The 22,600-nt window shown below is 41.8% G+C and overlaps 1 protein-coding gene across 2 annotated transcripts in view; it reads right to left on the reverse strand.

Moving 5' to 3' along the window:
- si:ch211-236d3.4 (protein FAM107B) overlaps positions 1-22,600 on the reverse strand; it is a 52,925-nt gene that overhangs the window by 28,058 nt on the left and 2,267 nt on the right. Inside the window, exon 2 of one of the 2 annotated variants that reach the window (XM_046313049.1) lies at positions 5,862-5,934. In XM_046313049.1, coding sequence (XP_046169005.1) covers positions 5,862-5,934 — 73 coding nt within the window. Of the gene's footprint in view, positions 1-4,395; positions 4,587-5,861; positions 5,935-22,600 lie in introns of those variants that run through there. The other variant, XM_046313048.1, reaches the window with a different exon arrangement.

Consider the following 22,600-nt stretch of genomic DNA (forward strand, 5'->3'; position numbering starts at 1 on the left):
TCCAAAAAATAAATACAATTGTGTAATTTTTTATATTTCTTGCTGAAAGACTCATATTAAATACCAATGGTATTCACTAAGTTCATGGTTTATATTTAGGATGATGTTTTAGAGCTTTGTAATTCTATTAGTTTTTTTTTAATCGTATTGAATTATTTCGTAGAGGACCAAAGATAATTACTAACAACTGTAAAAATCTGAAGTTCGCAAAAGGGCCACTAGATGTGATAGATTTCATAAAATCCTTGAACATTTACAAATTTCTGGTAGGTTACTGGTAAATGTAAAACATTTATTTCCAGTAAAATACACTTCCTTTGCAACCCTAGTCACATAAGAGACAGACATGTACGATAATTCGGTAGTTCTTGAGTCATATAATCCTGGCTGTGGTTGTATTGATTTGACATTTAGGACATGCTAGATGTCATCTCAGTGCACCCTGGGTAAATTAATAATATCTGTGTGCACTGAGTCCATCATCCAGTTACATTGGCACAATGCATTTAGATGGATCTCTTATAACCCTGGAGGAGTATGGCAAATCATATTTTCCTCTGGGTGTCTATGACAGGGGATGAGGCTTAGGCTACAGCAGAGTGGCTAGAGAAACAGGAGCCTTTTCAATCTTCATTATTCCACAATCTTTGCAGTAAACCATTTTAAGGTAAAATGCCATTTGAGTCGCTGTTTGTTCTTTGAAATGCTTTATAATGTCACTATTAGGTTATGTTTGCATATTCTGAGTAAGTGGTTATTGGAGTCAAAGCAGGCTACACATCGTTTGATTATAAATGAGTATGGGAAATTATGGTGAAATAGCTTGGTCTGTCAACCAACTATTTCCTTTTGACTTTTGCCAAAGCACATTCACATTTGTTATGTGATATTTACTTCACTGCTACCCCAACAGGTGAATGCAGATGGGTAGGGAAATGATTTAATTCCTGTCTCATTTTATGACGCTATGCTCCTTGGGAGGAAAAATCTGAGAGTTAAAGGGTTCTCAGATAGTATACAACAGAACACTGGTTGTCGTCGTGGCAACGCAGGCTTAGCCCCTAAGATGACCAAAGCACCCAGTCTCCCAAGGGACAGGGCGGGGGAGTTGTTTTCCCAGAATACACTGTGAATACAGATTGTTGACACACCATGAAATTCAGACGGAGGCTCCATGAAGTCATTATCATTCAAATAGGCAAGGGTCTAACATAACAGCAGAAGCCAACGAGGACGCACGTTAGGCCACTAACCAGACATGCCAGCAGAATCATACAGAACATACAGTAAACTTCATGGAATTGAATGAATCAGTTATACAGACAGAACAGTACAGACATGCTGCTTGAATAAGGGACCCCAGTACATGGTGTGCTTGTTTAAGTACACTATTTTCTGTTTCTGTACTCAGGACAGTCAGTTACAATCCCCTGATAACTGTTCAAACATGTACGGCAGGCAGCACAGTTTATTTGACTTGATCACAACTCAGCCATACCTTAGAGGTGAACCCAGTGTTATACTATTTAAATAAACAAGACATCCAGATACTGCAAGTGAACCCACATCATTTGCGAAATGTGGCTCAATACGTTTGAGACATATGACAACGGAGCTGCCATTGATCAGTTTAAAATGCACATACAGTTGAAGTCGGAAATCTACATACACTTAGGTTGGAGTCATTAAAACTCGTTTTTCAACCACTCCACAAATTTCTTGTTAACAAACTATAGTTTTGACAAGTGTTAGGACATCTACTTTGTGCATACACAAGTATATTTGTCCAACAATTGTTTACAGACAAATAATTCCAGTGGGTCAGAAGTTTACATACATTAAGTTGCCTGAGCCTTTAAACAGCTTGGAAAATTACAGAACATAATATCATGGCTTTAGAAGCTTCTGATAGGCTAATTGACATCATTTGTGTCAATTGGAGGTGTGCCTGTGGATGTATTTCAAGGCATACCTTCAAACTAAGTGCCTCTTTGATTGACATCATGGTAAAATCAAAAGAAATCAGCCAAGATCTCAGGAAAACAATTGTAGACCTCCACAAGTCTGGTTCATCCTTGGGAGCAATTTCCAAACATCTGAAGGTACCAGGTTTATCTGTACAGACAATAGTACGCAAGTATAAACACAATGGGACCACGCAGCTGTCATACCGAGCTGACAAGGTACAAATCTGTCGTTCTGCCCCTGAACAGGCAGTTAACCCACTGTTCCTAGGCCGTCATTGAAAATAAGAATTGGTTCTTAACTGACTTGCCTAGTTAAATAAAGGTAAAATAAAATAAAAAATACCGCTCAGGAAGGAGACGCATTCTGTCTCCTAGAGATGAATGTACTTTGGTGCAAAAAGGGCAAATCAATCCCAGAACAACAGCAAAGGACCTTGTGAAGATGCTGGAGGAAACAGGTACAAAAGTATCTATATCCACAGTACAATGAATCCTATACCGACATAACCCGAAAGGCCGCTCAGCAAGGAAGAAGCCACTGCTCCAAAACCGCCATGAAAAAGACAGACAAAGGTTTGTAACTGCACATGGGGACAAAGATCGTACTTTTTGGAGCATTGTCCTCTGGTCTAATGAAACAAAAATAGACGTGTTTGGCCATAATGACAATCGTTATGTTTGGAGGAAAAAGGGGGAGGCTTGCAAGCCGAAGAACACCATCCCAACCGTGAAACACGGGGGTGGCAGCATCATGTTGTGGGGGTGCTTTGCTGCAGGAGGGACTGGTGCACTTCACAAAATAGATGGCATCATGAGGCTATATTGAAGCAACATCTCAAGACATTTTTCTTTATTTAACTGGGCAACTAAGTTAAGAACACGTTCTTATTTTCAATGACAGCCTAGGAACAGTGTGCTAGCTTTCTTGTTCAGGGGTAGAACATATTTTTACCTTGTCAGCTTGGGGATTTGATCTTGCAACCTTTCAGTTACTAGTGTAATGCTCTAACCACTAAGCTACCCTGCCACCCCTGACATCAGTCAGGAAGTTAAAAGCTTGGTCACAAATGGGTCTTCCAAATGGACAAAGTTTGTGGCAAACGGCTTAAGGGCAACAAAGTCAAGGTATTGGAGTGGCCATCACAAAGCCCTAACCTCATTCCCTAGAAAATATGTGGGCAGAACTGAAAAAGCTTGTGCGAGCAAGAAGCAACAAACCTGAATCAGTTACACCAGCTCTGTTAGGAGGAATGGGCCAAAATTCACCCAACTTAATGTGGGAAGCTTGTGGGAGGCTACCCGAAACGTTTGACCCAAGTTAAACAATTTAAAGGCAATACTTATTGAGTGTATGTAAACATCTGACCCACTGGGAATGTGATGAAAGAAATAAAAGCTGAAAGAAATAATTCTCTCTACTATTATAGTGACATTTCACATTCTTAAATAAAGTGGTGATCCTAACTGACCCAATATGGAATTTTTTACTATGATTAAATGTCAGGAATTGTGAAAAACTGAGTTTAAATGTATTTGGCTATGGTGTATGTAAACTTTTGACTTCAACTGTAAGTGGTCCTGTATTGTCCAATTGAAGGACAGATGGCTCTTCTACACAAAGAACATGTAATGTCCCAAGACTCAAGAGTACAAAACAAGCAAATCCTGCTTAAGCATTATAATTACATTATCTGAATTATTCTTGCTATGTGAAGTCATTGTGCCCGGTGATACCTTGGTGTGTCCAGCACATCGTTCCCAAACTGTTAACATGACAATCTGTGCTGCTGTACCAATGCATAAGTTATAGACATAGCTACCTGTCCTCAGTGGATTTTTCTATGAAACTGATCTTTTTTTCTACCTTTATTTAACCAGGCAAGTCAGTTAAGAACAAATTCTTTTTTTCAATGATGGCCTAGGAACAGTGGGTTAGCTGCCTGTTCAGGGGCAGAATGACAGATTTGTACCTTGTCAGCTCAGGGATTTGAACTTGCAACCTTCTGGTTACTAGCCCAATGCACTAACCACTAGGCTACCCTGCCGCCCCAGGTGCCCCCTGCTACCCTGCTGCCTCTGCCGCCCCCTGATGCTTTCTGTGTCTCAAGTACACATATATGTACAGTACATTTCAGTTCATGTTGGTCTGTTCCAGGCCCAAACAATGAGCCCTCCTAAATTTGTCTAAAATACCTTCTCCCCCATAAGTAGAGACAATTGTAGCAGATAACAACATCTAGTATCTACAAAGTTCCCTCCTGTTCCCCCACCTTCTCTCTACTTGCACAATTTCCCTTTCCCATAAATAAACAGAGCCTAGAACATATTAACCACTGTCCTGCGAAATCTGATTCTGCCAAAGCCTCTGTGTCAGCCCTGCTGTTCTGTCATAGTGACAGAGTGGAGCATAGCTCTGCATGGGTCTTACCTGACTTGACCAGTACGTCCCTGGTCCTCTCAGCCTGGCCAGAAGGGAACAGGCTGTGACTGTGGGTGACTCTTTGTGCCATGCCTCTCTTGGTGTCTGTCTGTCTGTCTCCCTCTCTCTGTGTCCGGGTGTATCTGTGTGTGTCCTGCTTCAGCACTCCTTTAAGCATGCTTCTCTGCCCAGGCTAGAGTAAACAGTCACATGACCCCCAGGCATTCCACTGCCCGCCCCTCCCTCTCTCACACCCATCGCACTCTCTCTCTCTCTCTCTCTCTCTCTCTCTCTCTCTCTCTCTCTCTCTCTCTCTCTCTCTCTCTCTCTCTCTCTCTCTCTCTCTCACTCTCTTTATCTCTAATATTATTACTCTATCTATTGCCTCTCCCCTCTGTCTCCAGCCTGCTGTTAGATACTCTCTCTCCCTCTTTTTCTTTTGTCTTTTTCTCTATGCTCTCACTTTCCCTCTCTCCCCTACTCTCAATCTCTCTAGTTCTCTCCTCCATTCTTTCTTTCTTTCTTTTTTTCCTTCCCTCTCTTTTCTCTCTCAATCTTCCACTCTATCCCCTCTTTCTCACTCACACTCTCACTCCTCTCTCTCTCCCTCTCTCTGATCCTCAGTGGTCTGTAGCTGGTAGGATTAGCAGAAGGCTTAAGCTCTCTCGTCTAATGCTCATATTAACCATAAATCATCTGGGTGCTTTCATACTCAGCAGTGTAGTACAGTAGCCAGGATGGCAGTACTGGGAGAGAGCACACTGGGCTGTTCATCTACACATGGCTTTCCCAATGCTTCTGCTTTAAGGGGATGTAGAATGTATACAGTGTTAGCTAGATAGAGATTATGAGGGATGTCAGTATCAATGTGATATTTTTTTCCTGACAAAGAGAGGTCCACTTACCACTATAGAAAATAACTGAGTGACAGGTGACAAGGTGTTTACTGACTTATTTGTTAGCTATAAATAATGCTTTTGATAAAAAATATCCTAAATTTGTCAACAAAGTAAGACATGGGATTAGGAAGAAATGTAAATCTCTTCAGCACTGATGAAAACTCTCCAAGACATGTTGATCTCAAAGTTGGACACTTTAGTTTATGTCGAGTACCACGAAATCCCTTTCACAAAATCAACGTAATCAGAGTTTATCATGTTAGCACAGGCACTAAATTGTAAGACTCTTTTAAGACTCTTAAGGTTCTTACTGGATGCTTTGAGCCCTTTAAAAAACCTTTTTTATACATAACACAAACAGTGTAACCAGACCAGTGGACAGCCAAACGTGCCAAGTGTGCGGAAGTACCTCTACCTGGCTGGTATGGTCACAGCGTTTGGAGGGCCAGGTCCATTACTCTGCTGTGTACAATGAGAGGCAGTGATAACACAAGATGGTAACTCAGAGATGCTTGGCTTTACTTCCCAGGCATGTTATTGTTCCATGACACAGTAACCGGAGAGGGGCAGACGTACCTCTGCCATTCCTGTGCTTTCCGTTTTTCACACACTGCTGCTGCTGCTGCTGTTGGTTGATGTTATACGTCTTCTGTAGAGAGAGGGAAAGAAGAATAGAGAGAGATGGGTGGGATGGGAGAGAAATAGAAATGGGTTCAGACGATACATCAGACCCTGATCATTGCCATTTCTCACATCCGTCCAGCATGCTTGTGATGTCATTAGTGTCTCCTCATTGATTTTAAATGGACATTACCGGTTTGGGGGCTATAAACAGCTAAAGGCCACTGGCACACAGTGACAGCAGGCATTAAACTGGCACTCTCACCCTTCCATTCTTCCTCCATCTCTCTCACTTCTACTCCTCTTACTCCTTTTACTTCTATCCATTCCTCTCATCACCCTCCTTCTCCATCCTCTCTCCCTTCTCCTCCTCACCTGTATCCCTCCTCTTCCCCATACCTCTACACCCCTTCTGTTACTGCTCCTCCCCCTTTCCTTCTGCTCCCCACACCCCTTCCTGTTCATCCTCCTCCTCCATCCTCTCTCCCTTCTCCTCCTCACCTGTATCCCTCCTCTTCCCCATACCTCTACACCCCTTGTGTTACTGCTCCTCCCCCTTTCCTTCTGCTCCCCACATCCCTTCCTGTTCATCATTCTCCTCCCTCCCTCTCTCTCTTTCTCTCTCTCTCTCTCTCTCTCCCTCCCCCTCCATCTCTCGCCCTCCCCATCCCTCTCTCTCTGACAGGGCCCCAGAGGCCTGGTTGTCCATACTGAAGCCTTGCAGCACAGCCTCTTCACAGGGGTGAGCTGAGCTCCATTCAAAGGTCCTTTTGGACGCCCTCTCGGCTGTGTGAAAGGATATTGTGTTGCCGTCTACGGTTGCTAGGAGAGGCTTTCTCAGGCTTGGTTTGGTGACAAGGCCCTTACTGTCTTGAGTCCCCCCCATCCCCTACCTCCCTGGCATTACTGGGGGTGGGGGCATTTCTGTTAATCCACTGGTGGGGTACAGGGTAAATTCTGTGTCGTGCATGGAAATGGAGAGTTTGGGGGAATGGAGGTTTGGGGAGGGAATGAATGATCTCTTTCTCCTAAATGTGTCTCTGTCACTGTGTTGGGACAGGGTGTTCCTCATGTACTCTAAAAAATGTTCTGTAAATATGACAAACAGCAACAAACATGAATAATAGATGACCTCACGTGGAAAATACCTAAACTCTGTTGATTGTATCATGTACTATTATGCATGATATTTTTTCTAACATGATCAAAATAGAGGCTTCAGTCATGATAATGTCTAGAGACTAGTTTTTCAATTGGTAAATGGAATACATTTATGTTGTGTAAAATGTAATAGTAATGGAAATAATATATTTTTTCTACAACACATTGCTCCTAATATTCATGCTCTCTCTCATTGCTTTAAAGTACAACATAGTTGCTCTAAGCAGTATTATGATTCCCAGGGGCTCACTAAGAAGATATAAGAAGCAAAGCCTGTTCTAATAACACTTGAGTCAAGTTTTAAATGAGCTTAGAGGGAATAAAAACTCCATATTTACAGCCACACTGCATAAACCCCTCTCTCATTGATGAGTCACCTCACAACGTCTATGAGCTGTGTGAATAAAGAACAGTAAGCTCCGTATTGATCTCGGTGATTATGAGTGTCCATAACTTTATCCTCTTAATTTTCCTGCCCCAGGAGTGTATCAAGGTTCGTGGCTTGCCTCTTCAAGTGGACATTTAAATCCAAACAGGTCTCAGTAGGGCTGCAAAATTCTGCTAACTTTCCAGAAATCCCAGTTGGAGGATTCCTGGTCTAAATCCGTTCTGGAAGCACTGGACCAAGTCCCTACTGTGCAGGCTGGCTGACCTGGGTCTAGAATGTGTTTGTTGTGTTGTGTTTTTCCCTGGCCCAGTGTCTCATTACCATTAGTGGTCATTTGACCTTTCCAATCAGAGTCCTGTTTGATTTCCCTCATGTTTTATTAAGCAGACTCAGAAAGTGATTCTATACCTCTAACCCTATAATAAGGGGTGAGACAAAGAGGTTTGACCTTTTTTTGTCAAATCAATTTGGACCCTGATCCGGTGATCTGGTGCTCTGGTTTCACCCCTCAGGGTAGTCAGGTTACCCAGATGACACAGGCTGTTAGCAGAAGACGTGGACAGGAGAGTAAGGTTGCTAGAAAAGTACACACGCAATGCACCTTCCAACTACTAACTCTAACTTGAACCCGCACCTTAACCATAACCTTGATATTGCCTGATTATCCGTTCACGCCCAGTTAAGCACTCAGTTACACATACGCAAACATGTATGCAGGCACACATGCACCCACACAAAATGTGAGTATATCATGATAATTACACAAAGTTATGATTATGTTTGGATTATCCTTTTGAATAGAGTCTTACTGAATATTTGAATATTGGACACTGTGTCAACACGAGTAATTTCAACCATGGATATAAATAAATACATTTAAATATACATTTCTCTAATTACAAAATCAAGTCTTGTAGCTGACACTGCCTCAGTACAGTACACTGTGTTCCCTACGTTTTACTGTCCCCAATCAGAACGCTAAACCTACAGGAATAAATAGGGACTCTAATCAGGGAAAGGATCGGGGAACAGGTGTCCAGGAAGACTAAATGATGATTAGGGGAATAGGAACAGCTGGGAGCAGGAAGACGATAGAGAGAAGAGTGCGAGAGAGTGAGAAGGGATGAGAGGGATAGAAGGAGGGGGAAAGAACCAAAGGTAAGACCAGCAGAGGGAAACGAATAGCATGGGGAGCACAGGGACAAGACATGATAATAAATGACAAACATGACAGTACCCCCCCCACTCTCAAAAATCCTGGCGCACTCCGAGGAGGAACCCTCCCCTGGCCCCGCGAACGGAGGAAATCATCGATGAGTGAACGGTCCAGCAGTGCGAAGAAGGGAGCTTAACACACAGACTCTTAAGCATGTCCATGATGTGCCCTGTCTAGGTGCGCTCACAGCGTTGGACCGGGGGGGGAGGCAAGATATATTCTTTAGGTTTCAATGTATTTTTTTAGCAGCAGAGGTCAGAGCAAACAGACAGATGTCGGAGACAGCCTTCACCAACCGTTTTTGTTTTACGCCCCCCTGAGTCATATGAGCCCCTTAACGTAGTGCTCTCCTAGTGAGATGAAAGGTGACAGCCTTCACCAACCGTTTTTGTTTTACGCCCCCCTGAGTCATATGAGCCCCTTATCGTAGTGCTCTCCTAGTGAGATGAAAGGTGACAGCCTTCACCAACCGTTTTTGTTTTACGCCCCCGAGTCATATGAGCCCCTTAACGTAGTGCTCTCCTAGTGAGATGAAAGGTGAAAGGTAACAGCCTTCACCAACTGTTTTTGTTTTACGCCCCCCTGAGTCATATGAGCCCCTTAACATAGTGCTCTCCTAGTGAGATGAAAGGTGAAAGGTGACAGCCTTCACCAAACGTTTTTGTTTTACGCCCCCGAGTCATATGAGCCCCTTAACGTAGTGCTCTCCTAGTGAGATGAATGGTGAAAGGACAGCCTTGACGTTTTTGTTTTACGCCCCCGAGTCATATGAGCCCCAGTGCTCTCCTAGTGAGATGTGAAAGGTTTTGTTTTTGTTTTACGCCCCCCTGAGTCATATTAGCCCCTTAACGTAGTGCTCTCCTAGTGAGATGAAAGGTGAAAGGTGACAGCCTTCACCAACTGTTTTTGTTTTACGCCCCCCTGAGTCACATGAGCCCCTTAACGTAGTGCTCTCCTAGTGAGATGAAAGCGCAGTAAAAGGAGAGAGCTTGTCAGTGGCATTCAGGACACTATCATTAGATGAGACAGAGGGAACTACTGCCCCAGAGATTGTTGGCTTGACATACTCTCCAAAATGCAGATTTAGAACCTGACACCTGTAGTAAGACATTGAAAAGGAAAAGGCGCAACGCTCACTCACCATAACAAATGCATTGTTTATTTAAAAGGTGCAAAGTACGATCGGTTTGAAACCCACCCAAAGTTTTCATTAAACAAAAACAGTCAGGACCCTGTAAATAGAGACCCAGTTAGCAACCCAAAACAAACCTCATGTACATCCTGACTTACCAAGGAACTAACATAGCTTTTCCAAATCCTAACTGGAGTAATCAGTGGGCAAACTGAAACACTGACCATGTTGTACACTGCTGAAGGGCCTGTCACCAGCATGTGTCTGTGCTACTAAATACACTTTTCCATGCCCCTCTCTGTCCTTATCTTTTCCTAAATAAGTCTATAAGACAATGTTCCCACATTCACGGAGACTGCAATCACATTAAATGCTGCATATGTCGGCTCAATTGGAAATTACCGTTAAATGCCAAGTGCGCTGTAACGCAGATTTGTATTTTTTATTTTATTTTTTATTTAACTAGGCAAGTCAGTTAAGAACAAATTCTTATTTACAATAACTGCCTAGGAATAGTGGGTTAACTGGCTTGATCAGGGGCAGAACGACAGATTTTTACTTGTCAGCTCAGGGATTCAATCTAGCAACCTTTCAGTTACTGGCCCAACTCTCTAACCACTAGGCTACCTGCTGCCCCAGATCTACTGCCGGTCGGATTGAATCCCAGCCTTCGATGGTCACAGCACAACAAAGATGGGAACCATGCCATGAAGCGGATCCAAGATCAGTTCTTAGGGACAGTGCCCACCTCAGGCCAGTACATTAGTCACTCTCACCTCCCCCTGTCTTCTCAGGAAGGCAGATTCTGCACCACAGGTCATCACAGCTCAACATGAACCATGTTCCACTATTCCAGCTACCCTCCAGGAAGGAAAAATAATGCACTTAGACAGAACACAATGTTTTACAGATGGTTTTAAGATGTAACATTCAGATCTGGGAGGCCTTGTAAACTACAAAGCGTTCCCTTTCCTGCAACAGGCTTTAACATGCACGATACACACACACACGCACAAGCACATGTACACGCACACGTACACGAACAGACACTCAACAACAACAACACACAATAAACCCAATGGTACTGATTCAGATTCTTACATGATCAGATTGAGTTGAGTCTGCCACCTAGTGGAGAAACAGGTATACTTCTCTGCTCTCTACAGATCGTGGTGGCAGTAATTAACTTCAGATCAAGGCACGCTAAAGATAACTAAGCTCATTACAGCTACAGTACCATTTCAGGTCATGTAATTGTCGGGCACTAACCATATGCTTCAGTGAATAAACAGATCTCTGAGGGATTTGAACTGTTTTCAGTATAATGTCCTATATGCTGGAGCCAGAAGAGCTTGTTATGAGGACAGGGCCATGCAGGTAAACACAAACACCACCTGGCCCTATAAATCTGCAGCTGGGCCCCTGTAGGTCACATCAGTGTTGTGTTCGAGACCACCTAAAGCAAGACCAATTCAAGACCGAGACCAGGAGGGGGACAAGGGGTTCGAGACCGAGGCAAGACAGAGACCAGAAAAATGAGAGTCCAATTCAAGACCATGACTGTAATTTTTTCAAATCACCACCATAACAGAGTTCAACATGTCCAATATTTCTGTGTTCATATTTCAGAACAATGTATGGATTCTTCAGACATTCAGAATAGTGAAAAAATGTATGCTGAGGGAAAATAGAGAGGGTCTACAAATGATTAGTAACCCAAACACAGTGGAGAACAATGGGCCTACTACGCCTTCAGAGAAGGTTTAAGGATTTCTACAGTAATTATAATAATTATATTATTATTTTTCAATGATCTGATTTAATCTGTTCAGTTTTTGTTGGAAAGGAAAGGGTTAACACTGAATAGAAAACAATATCCAATCAGGATTTTTCTTTGCTGGTCACTGGGGAGATAAATCGAGCTAGCAATGTCAGCCATTGGCTAGCTATATAAAGACATCTGCCATTCAACTATATTAGGGCAACATTTTGGAGTGACAGTGGAATCAACTTATCACATTTTGACTGTGGGGGTGGGATTGCTTTTACTAAAACATATGGAAACTTTTAGCTAGCTTTTGTTGTTGGCTAGTTTGCAGCGGCTGCAGTAGGTGTTATCAAAAAGGATATTGTTGCAAATTTGTTAGCAACTGCCTTTTCAAGAATAACTTTCAACAAGAAGTTATGTTTCAAATGATTGACATCTGGTGAGTGAAACTGTTTTTTTATTACAGCGTGCTTACTGTTGTTCGCCATCTCTTTGAAAATAACTTACGTGCGTGAAACATTGTAGCATTTAAAGTGGAACTGACAGCATTTTAGCAACTTGAAATCTCATTAAAATCTTTTAATGTACACCACTGGGAAGAATATGACACTTTTTAAAACATTTTCTGACAACCGACCACTAAGATGTGACTGGTTTCAGGAAACCAGGCGTATGTTGCACATCACTACTTTACAGGAGCGGCATTTGAACGTAAATGTCTAGACAGTAGTGACCCATACACAGCTAGATGTGGCCGGGGGATGGTTATAGCATTTCCTTCACATGTCCCATCAATTTAGAGACATGTGTAGGGTGAGCGTCATATAATAATTATAAAATATTTTTATCTGGACACTTTCTGTTTTTGATATGGCTACTATGCAATTAACCATTTCAGTGTACCGTTTTTATTTGTTATTTTACCAGGTAAGTTGACTGAGAACATGTTCTCATTTGCAGCAATGACCTGGGGAATAGTTACAGAGGAGAGGAGGGGGATGAATGAGCCAATTGTAAACTGGGGATTATTAGATGACCGTGATGGTTTGAGGGCCAGATTGGGAATTTAGCCAGGACACTGGGGTTAACACCCCTACTCTTATGATAAGTGCCATGGGATCTTTAATGACCTCAGAGAGTCAGGACACCCGTTTAACGTCCCATCCGAAAGATGGCACCCTACACAGGGCAGTGTCCCCAATCACTGCCCTGGTGATTGTATCCTGTGCATGTGACAAATAAACTTCATGTAGCGTGTGTTTACCACATGGCCAACTGTGAATCTTTAAAGAGATTGGTGGGGCTAAGGGTTAAGAGGGTGTGAACGATGCTGAATGGGTGTAAACCAAGAAGAGCTCTCCAGTAGGTGTAGGTGTACCATTACATTCAAAGGCCATTTTCTCAAAAGTGTAGTTAGAAGTTTATCAAATTACAAAGCAGAATTACTTTCCTGTTGTTCCTCAACTGCAGTGTATGACATGACATTTTCTTGCCCCAACTCTCTACTTTTATCCAATGTATTTTTGTTAAATCACATTTTTCTAGATAGGACCAAATCGAGGAGCTCGGTCACATATGGTCATTTTCAAGATTTCATAAATTCTTAGAATTTTGGGGAATTATGTATACGAAGGCAGTGGTTCCCAAACGTTTTTATAGTCCCGTACCCCTTCAAATGTTCAACCTCCAGCTGCATACCCCCTCTAGTACCAGGGTCAGCTCACTCTCAAATGTTGTTTTTTTGCCACCATTGTAAGCCTGCCACATACATACATACACACTATACAATATATTTATTAAACATAAGAATGAGTGTTTTTATCACAACCCGGGTCGTGGGAAATGACAAAGAGTTCTTATAGGACCAGGGCACAAATAATAATATAACAATAATCAATAATTTTGCACTTTATTTAGCCAGCTTACATATGAAAACTTATTTGTTCATGAAAAATTGTGAATAAATCACCACAGGTTAATGAGAAGGGTGTGCTTGAAAGGATGCACATAACTCTGCAATGTTGGGTTGTAATTGGAGAGTCTTTCCACACAGTTTGTGCCTGTATTTAGTTTTCATGCTAGTGAAGACCGTGAATTCACTCTCACATAGGTACGTGGTTGCAAAGGGCATCAGTGTCTTAACACGATTTGCTAAGGCAAGAAACTCTGAGCGCAGCCCTATCCAGAAATATGGCAGTGTCCTCTGATTAAATACAATTTTCACCGAACCGCTTGTTGCAATTTCGATGAGGCTCTCTTGTTGGCACCTCCATAAACAAAAGAGAGAACATATTTCAACCCTGCAGGCGCGTCACAAAATGCAGAAATAAAAATGTAACATCACAAATGGTCCTTTTGTTCGATTAATTCCGTCCATTTATTTGGCACGTTTGAAAACACTGGTTCCAACTTGCTTAACGTGACTACAAAATATCTCAAAAGTTACCTGTAACCTTTGCCAAAACATTTCAAACTACTTTTGTAGTACAACTTTAGGTATTTTTTAAAGTAAATAATCGATAAAATTGAAGACGGGGATGATATGTGTTCAATACAGGAAGAAAACAAACTGACGCATGCTTTCTGGTCATGCGCCTCTATCAAACAGTACACATGAAGTGACCCTCGTTGAAGATGGCCGTACTTCTTCATTACACAAAGGAATAACCTCAACCAATTTCTAAAGACTGGTGACATCCAGTGGAAGCGGTAGGAACTGCAAGCAAGTCCCTTAGAAATTTGGATTCCCAATGAAATCTTATTGAAAAGAGTGACCTAAAAAAAAGAGAAACTGAATGGTTTGTCCTTGGGGTTTCGCCTGCTACATAAGTTCTGTTATACTCACAGACATGTTTCAAACAGTTTTATAAACTTCAGAGTTTCTACTAATAATATGCATATCTTATCTTCTGGGGATGAGTAGCAGGCAGTTGAATTTGGGCATGCTTTTCATCCAAAATTCCAAATGCTGCCCCCTTTCCTAGAGAAGTTTAACCAGTTATGCATTAGGGGGCGCTATTAAAATTTTAGGATGAAAAATGTTCCCGTTTTAAACAAGATATTTTGGCATGAAAAGATGCATGACTATGCATATAATTGACAGCTTTGGAAAGAAAACACTCTGACGTTTCCAAATCTGCAAAGATATTATCTGTGAGTGCCACAGAACTGATGCTACAGGCGAAACCAAGATTAAATTTCAAACAGGAAATGCCCCAGATTTTGGAGGCGCTTTGTTCCAATGTCTCCTTATATGGCTGTGAATGCGCAAGGAATGGGCCTACACTTTCTGTCATTTCCCCAAGGTGTCTGCAGCATTGTGATGTATTTGTAGGCATATCATTGGAAGATTGACCATAAGAGACTACATTTACCAGGTGTCCGCTCGGTGTCCTCCGTCGAAACTATTGCGTTATCTCCAGGTGCGTGCATGTTTCCATTTTGAAGAGAGGAGAAACTAAACTGCCACGAGTGACTTATCATCAAATAGATATGTGAAAAACACCTTGAGGATTGATTCTAAACAACGTTTGCCATGTTTCTGTCGATATTATGGAGTTAATTTCGAAAAAAGTTTGCGTTCTAATGACTGAATTTTTGGGTTTTTTTCTCAGCCAAACGTGATGAACAAAACGGAGCGATTTCTCCCACACAAATAATATTTTTGGAAAAACTGAACATTTGCTATCTGAGAGTCTCCTCATTGAAAACATCCGAAGTTCTTCAAAGGTAAATGCTTTTATTTGAATGCTTTTCTTGTTTTTATGAAAATGTTGCCTGTTGAATGCTAGGCTTAATGCTATGCTAGCTATCAATACTCTTACACAAATGCTTGTTTTGCTATGGTTGAAAAGCATATTTTGAAAATCTGAGATGACAGTGTTGTTAACAAAAGGCTAAGCTTGAGAGCCAATATATTTATTTCATTTCATTTGCGATTTTCATGAATAGTTAACATTGCTTTATGCTAATGAGCTTGAGGCTATACTTAAGATCCCGGATATGGGATTGCTCGTCGCAACAGATTAATGCAGACAGAAGAGCTCCAACATCTTAATCATAGCCTCAATTTTGTCCCGCACATTGAATATGGCTGTGGCGAGTCCCTGTAATCCTAGATTCAGATCATTCAGGGAAGAAAAAACATCACCCAGATTGCCCAGTTGTGTGAGAAACTCGTCATCATGCAAGCGGTTAGACAAGTGAAAATTTACAGTCAGTAAAATAACTTTAAACTCGTCTCTCAATTCAAAAAATGTGCCAATACTTTGCCCCTTGATAACCAGCGCACTTCTGTATGTCGCAAAAGCATTACATGGTCGCTGCCCATATCATTGCATAATGCAGAAAATACACGAGAGTTCAGGGACCTTGCTTTCACTGTAGTGTCCAAAACATCTTTCAAGCTGTTAGGCATTCACTTGCCACCAAGAGCCTCTCGGTGGATGCTGCAGTGTACCCAAGTGGTGTCGGGAGCAACTGCTTTCACGTGCGTTACCACTCCACGATGTTTCCCTGTCATGGCTTTTGCACCATCAGTACAGACACCATCACATCGTGACCACCATTGACCGTCCATTTGATGTCCCAAAGCTGTACAGTACTTTAAAAATATCCTCTCATGTATACAAATATCCTCTTCCTTAATTGACCCCCCATAAACGTAACGGACATATACCAGGAGCTGTGCCAGGCCCGCCACGTCTATTGACTCATCCAGCTGTAACACATATAATTCACAGGCTTGTATGCGAAGCAGCAATTGTTTCAAAACATCTCCTGCCATGTCACTGATGCGTCGTGAAACAGTGTTGTTTGATGAAGACACTGTCTGTATAGTTTTTTTGCCTTTCCCCCCCAGCATTGTCCCCCCATATCCACCATATCCATGGCAGCAGGAAGAATTAAGTCCTACACAATTGTATGGGGCTTGCCTGTCCTAGCCGCACGGTAGCTCACCATATAAGACACTTCTAGCCCCTTCTTATTTATGGTATCTGTTGCATTTATACATGTCTTACTACTCGAAAGTCGTCTTTATTCTCGCTCAAAAAACTTGCGTGGCTTAGTACAGGCAAAACCTGTACTAAGGCATTTGTGAAATTTCTATAGCAATATAGAGTGGGAAAGTGGCCGTGCGTGTGGACAATTAATAGACACTGCAGGAAATAAAACCGGAGTTTACACATACCGGTGCGCTATAGCCAATCAGAGCTACAGTAGGGCTTTATACAAACAAGCCATTTGCCACTGGGCCTTCCATTATTCACTTTGAACTGGACTGTGTGTTTACAAGCAGTTGCAACAGTGCAACTTTAGATCATTAGAATGCATTCACCCAAAAAAATCACCTGACTGGATTTCTGCATATATGTAAACACCATGGAAGTCCTCTTATATGTGGAAGTCATCTTTACAGTCCTATTGATGAAACAACTATGAAAAGGTAGGCTCTCTCTCTCCCTCAGTTATGCACATCAACAACAAGTTAAACAACTAATGCTAGCCAAAGCAAAATGAGCCAAAATCTAACAAAGGAACATTCGATAAATACTCAAACTTTTTCAGCTAGTTGGCTTTCAATATTGCACTGATAAACAATGGGGAATTGTAGCCTCCCCGTCCTTCTGCAGCTTGTCTGCTAATGCATGCTTGTCCCAACCAAGCACCCAAGCTAACTGGCTAACGTTGGCTAGCTTGCTAGATAGCTTCTTCCAGACACAAATTAAACCTCACTACCCATTTTACTCGCTGTAGCAGAGCTGGTTAGTCTGTTTACATGTTATATAGAGATTTCTTGACTAACTATTACTTATTTTGCCTACGTTTACTGACACTGGTCATATTAAACTGGGTTTTGCTAGTTTGTAAATTCATCAGCTCCTCTGCTCTCTGGCACACTCCGACGAAAGTGCTCTGAGATTGGAGTAGATAACCAGAGTGAATTTGCGAACCCAAGAGATATGATAACTGGATAATAGTTGTTCAAGCTCTTGCTAGCTAAACAAATGACACCTGCATCTTTAGCTGTGTATAGCCACTGAAAACGATATGAGGGGAAAAAGTCAGTCACTCACCCACTCCTCCAATGGCATGACATCCTCCTAACAGCTAGCTAACTAACGTTAGTCTCCATGTTTTTAGCTTGCTACATAAATAGATAGGCTAGCCTATTAGCCACGTTATGACTGGTTTGTGATCATTGCCCATGCTAGTTTGATCAACCGTATTGAGTGTCTCAGTGAGACCGGTTTAGAGTACTACAACACTGGGTCACATGCCAGGTACAGATGTCTGACAGCAAGGACTGATGACACAGGACATGTTGTAGTTCCATCACAGGCTGCACTGACACCAGCCTCAGCCTGGCATGGTCTGGGATCAAAGTGTGACCCACAGGTGAAAGGTGAGTGGCCTGGCTGGTACAGCCTTCTGTCTAGGTTTGCTGCTCTGCCAGCCTCTTATCAATTGCTTGTCCATCAGGGTTGGGCTCAATTTGATTTACAGTAGATGTGGTAAATAGGTCAATGGAACTAGACCCAAACAATAGAAATGCCATGGAAACGTGTGGGGGGAATATGCCGTGGGAGAAAGATCCCAAATCTTCTCATTGCCCCCCCAGCAAAATGAACCCACATTTAGGCTATTGTTTACATGTGTATTTCACAATCTGAGTATAACAATCTGAGGTAACAATCTGAGTATAATGCTTGTATGGATGTCAACCTAAACACATGTCATCTTCACCAATCATCTTCTTTGCAGTTAAAAACGATTTTGTCTACCACCACCGATTTCTGTATGCTAGCGATGCTACCAGCTTACACTAACAAGAGTTAGTATTTAGCATGCACTTCTAAATGTTATGCATAGAAAACAGACAAATATATCCAAATTGGACTTAGTAACCACATTGTAGGCCTGTTACAATACATCAATCGACAGATTTGATAATTATCTACTTTGCTAGATCAGATTTGTTGAATGTGCACCAATCTAGCGTCCTTCTATCCCCCACGGTCTGTATTCCATTGACCTCTTTACTGCATCTATCGGAATCTTTGGGTACTCCACTTTTTATATCTTTTCACTATTGCCATGACAGACATCATTCTCCCCTGTTTTTGGTGCATATTCTAGACGACTCTAATGATCTCAAGGACAGACAGTCATTGTAATGTTCTCATGTCATGTGAAAGATGTTTAATCAGCACAGTAATGATTACTGTTACCATAACATAAGGCAGAGTGCCATTTAGTTTGTTGCAAAAACAGACTGAAATGGATGATTTCAGTCTGCTTGATAACAATAACAGTAATTATAGTTTATTGAAGTAGTAGTTAGATTAGTTTTTGTTCCATTACCCTCTGCAGCTTTACAAGATATAAAGGCAAAGCACAGATACAGCACAAGCTGTTCAGCCCAGTTCAGCTACATTGTATGGTTCTCTCTGTTGTCTCTCCCTGTGGTAATTATTATGAAGGCTATGAGTCTCCTGCTTCGAGTCTTATACAGTACCAGACATGGTTGGCGTCATGGTTGAGGGATTGACTGGTGATTGGATGCCCTGGGTTGGTTAGAACTCAACATGGATCAAAAGCATTTGGTCAAACTTCAGGACCCAGAGGGCAAAGGTCAACCCTTCCCTTTTAAACTTTCAGTGACCCCTAATAGCAACAGATGCAGATACCTCCAATTCTCCTCATTCACTTTTGACAAGTGTCTACCTCGGTGTATTATTATATTTTCCAAATTGCCTTATAAGGAAATTCACAGGGACACAACCTACTGTTTTGGACATATTTAAACCCATTATCCACAGATATCTCTGTAGCTCACTGAGACTGATCCTAAATTCCTCCTGTTTAATGAAGTCTTACGGACACTGCCAGGGCAAGCTGTGTCTGAGGTGTTCTCAACCCTTTCCTCCCTCATCACAACACATCCAACAGGACACACTCAACACCATGTGCAAATCCCTCAAGGGGGCTGTGTACTTTACATGCCCTAAAGAGGGCTGAACTCACACATGCCTTCTCATGTGTCTTTCTCACTGTATCACCAAGGGTCATGGGTCAGGGAAAGGTTAGTGTGTGGCTTAATCTTTAACCTTAATCTTGGGAATGGCTTGTGTTCAGTTGAAGTAGTAGGTACTAGTTTTCTGTCTCAGTTTGGGGCAAAAAAGTATTTAGTCAGCCACCAATTCTGCAAGTTCTCCCACTTAAAAAGATGAGAGGCCTGTAATTTTCATCATAGGTACACTTCAACTATGACAGACAAAATGAGAAAAGAAATCCAGAAAATCACATTGTAGGATTTTTAATGAATTTAATTGCAAATTATGGTGGAAAATAAGTATTTGGTCACCAACAAACAAGATTTCTGGCTCTCACAGACCTTTAAGAGGCTCCTCTGTCCTCCACTCGTTACCTGTATTAATGGCACCTGTTTGAACTTGTTATCAGTATAAAAGACACCTGTCCACAACCTCAGTGAGTGACCTGCAGAGAGCTGGGACCAATTAACAAAGCCTACCATCAGTAACACACTACGCCGCCAGAGACTCAAATCCTGCAGTGCCAGACGTGTCCCCCTGCTTAAACCAGTACATGTCCAGGCCCATCTGAAGTTTGCTAGAGAGCATTTGGATGATCCAGAAGAATATTGGGAGAATGTCATATGGTCAGATGAAACCAAAATAGAACTTCTTGGTAAAAACTCAACTCGTCGTGTTTGGAGGACAAAGAATGCTGAGTTGCATCCAAAGAACACCATGCCTACTGTGAAGCATGGGGGTGAAAACCTCATGCTTTGGGGCTGTTTTTCTGCCAAGGGACGAGGACGACTGATCCATGTAAAGGAAAGAATGAATGGGGCCATGTATCGTGAGATTTTGTGTGTGAACCTCCTTCCAACAGCAAGGGCATTGAAGATGAAACGTGGCTGGGTCTTTCAGCATGACAATGATCCCAAACACACCGCCCGGGCAACGAAGGAGTGGCTTCGTAAGAAGCATTTCAAGGTCCTGGAGTGGCCTAGCCAGTCTCCAGATCTCAACCCCATAGAAAATCTTTGGAGGGAGTTGAAAGTCCGTGCTGCCCATCAACAGCCCCAAAACATCACTGCTCTAGAGGAGATCTGCATGGAGGAATGGGCCAAAATACCAGCAACAGTGTGTGAAAACCTTGTGAAGACTTACAGAAAACGTTTGACCTCTGACATTGCCAACAAAGGGTATATAACAAAGTATTGAGAAACTTTTGTTATTGACCAAATACTTATTTTCCACCATAATTTGCAAATAAATTCATTAAAAATCCAACAATGTGATTTTCTGGATTTTTTTTCTCATTTTGTCTATCATAGTTGAAGTGTACCTATGATGAAAATTACAGGCCTCTCTCATCGTTTGAAGTGGGAGAACTTGCACAATTGGTGGCTGACTAAATACTTTTTTGCCCCACTGTAGCTCACGTTTGTTTTCAAGCATGGAATTTGTCCTGGTTTTCTCAGCGTCTTGAACATTGAATGGTGTAACAGGAAACCGTTGCATTACAGAATCTGAGGTTATTGTTGGTCTTGAGGGGTTTAGTCAGAAGTCCTAGCGTCATTACCATCTCTGTGTGAGTAATACGTAAGCAGTATATCTGGTGTGCCAAACTTAACTAATGGATGTTTCCTATGTCTGTGTAGCCATCTGCCTACGATAACCTAGCCCTTACTTTCTCACTACAGCCAGATCAATACAGATGTTAAACATACCGTGTTTCACCTCAACCCATGCATGGATTTACTCCCAAAGCTCTCAATCAGAATGGTGTGACTGTTTACATAAACTCCACAACTGATCTAATGGTACTTATGGAAAATAACATTGAGAGTAGTGAGTACATTTCAAAATAGGTTGTTAATGTTTTGTTTTGTACCCTGTGTACTCTAGTTCAATTGTGCATTGACTGTCAACTGTTTGGGGATTCAGAATACTTTCTGTTCTGTTAATTACTGATGTCCCCTTTAAGAATGGAGCACCCTTGGTCATGCGCAGTGTTCTATGTTATTCTGGTACTAACTCGTTTTAGTAAATGTGAAGCTCCAGTTCAATTCCTTGTATTCAGAGTATTTCTTATTGTATTGTATTATAAGAGCTAAGACACTACACTTTCCTTTAAACACTCGTAGCACATACACACATGTACTTAGCCATGACCCAGCACTTTAAGGACCTGTAGGCTACTAACCACCTAGTTGCATCTCCATCAAACATCTCTCTCCCTCTCTGATTTAGACAGTGTTGGTGGCCACAGACAATAGTGACTAAAGAACCCCTTTGATGAGCCAGACAGTTGCATAGAAAATAATTCCAAATAGCTGCATGGGTCTGTTCATATGTCTGGAAGTCTAATTAAACAGTTATGCAACAAATACCTACACATAACCTACTCTTCTGGTTGTGTAGTAGGAAATGTAACAGAGGAATGGTTGTTATTCGGCATTCTTATAGTGCTGTTATATCACATTACTTTGCAATTAAGTCTGAAAAGAAGATGGCAAGATTTAGGATAACTTTAGATCCTTGAGGAAACAAATCACTGATACTGTATCGTTTCTCTGTATGCCTGAGACCATAACACCAGGTACTTCACAGTAAAACTCTTTCTAAGAGGTAACCAGTATTTTTAGCCTGTCCGTTGGTTAATGTAGACAGGGATTTTCTCTGATTGCCTTAATCTGCCTCAGTGGGTCTTTGGCACAAGACGGATTTAACTCTACTTGATGTCCCAGATAGCAGTAGAGCAATCACAGTATTATCAGTGCAGACACGGAGTGCCATAACTATGCTGCTCTCATCATGGGTGCAGCCAAATCAAATATCTTGGTGTTACATCAATCTCTTCCCCATGGTGTTACATCCATCTCGTCCTCTCTGTGATTAAGAGGAGTTTGTTATGGTTCCTGAGACAGGTTTTCTTATAGGTTATAGATTTATAAAACTAAGCCAGCCATCCAATGGGAGAGATGAAAAAAAAA

This window comes from Oncorhynchus gorbuscha, linkage group LG18, assembly GCF_021184085.1.
Source record: "Oncorhynchus gorbuscha isolate QuinsamMale2020 ecotype Even-year linkage group LG18, OgorEven_v1.0, whole genome shotgun sequence".
In the NCBI taxonomy this organism is placed as follows: Eukaryota; Metazoa; Chordata; class Actinopteri; order Salmoniformes; family Salmonidae; genus Oncorhynchus; species Oncorhynchus gorbuscha.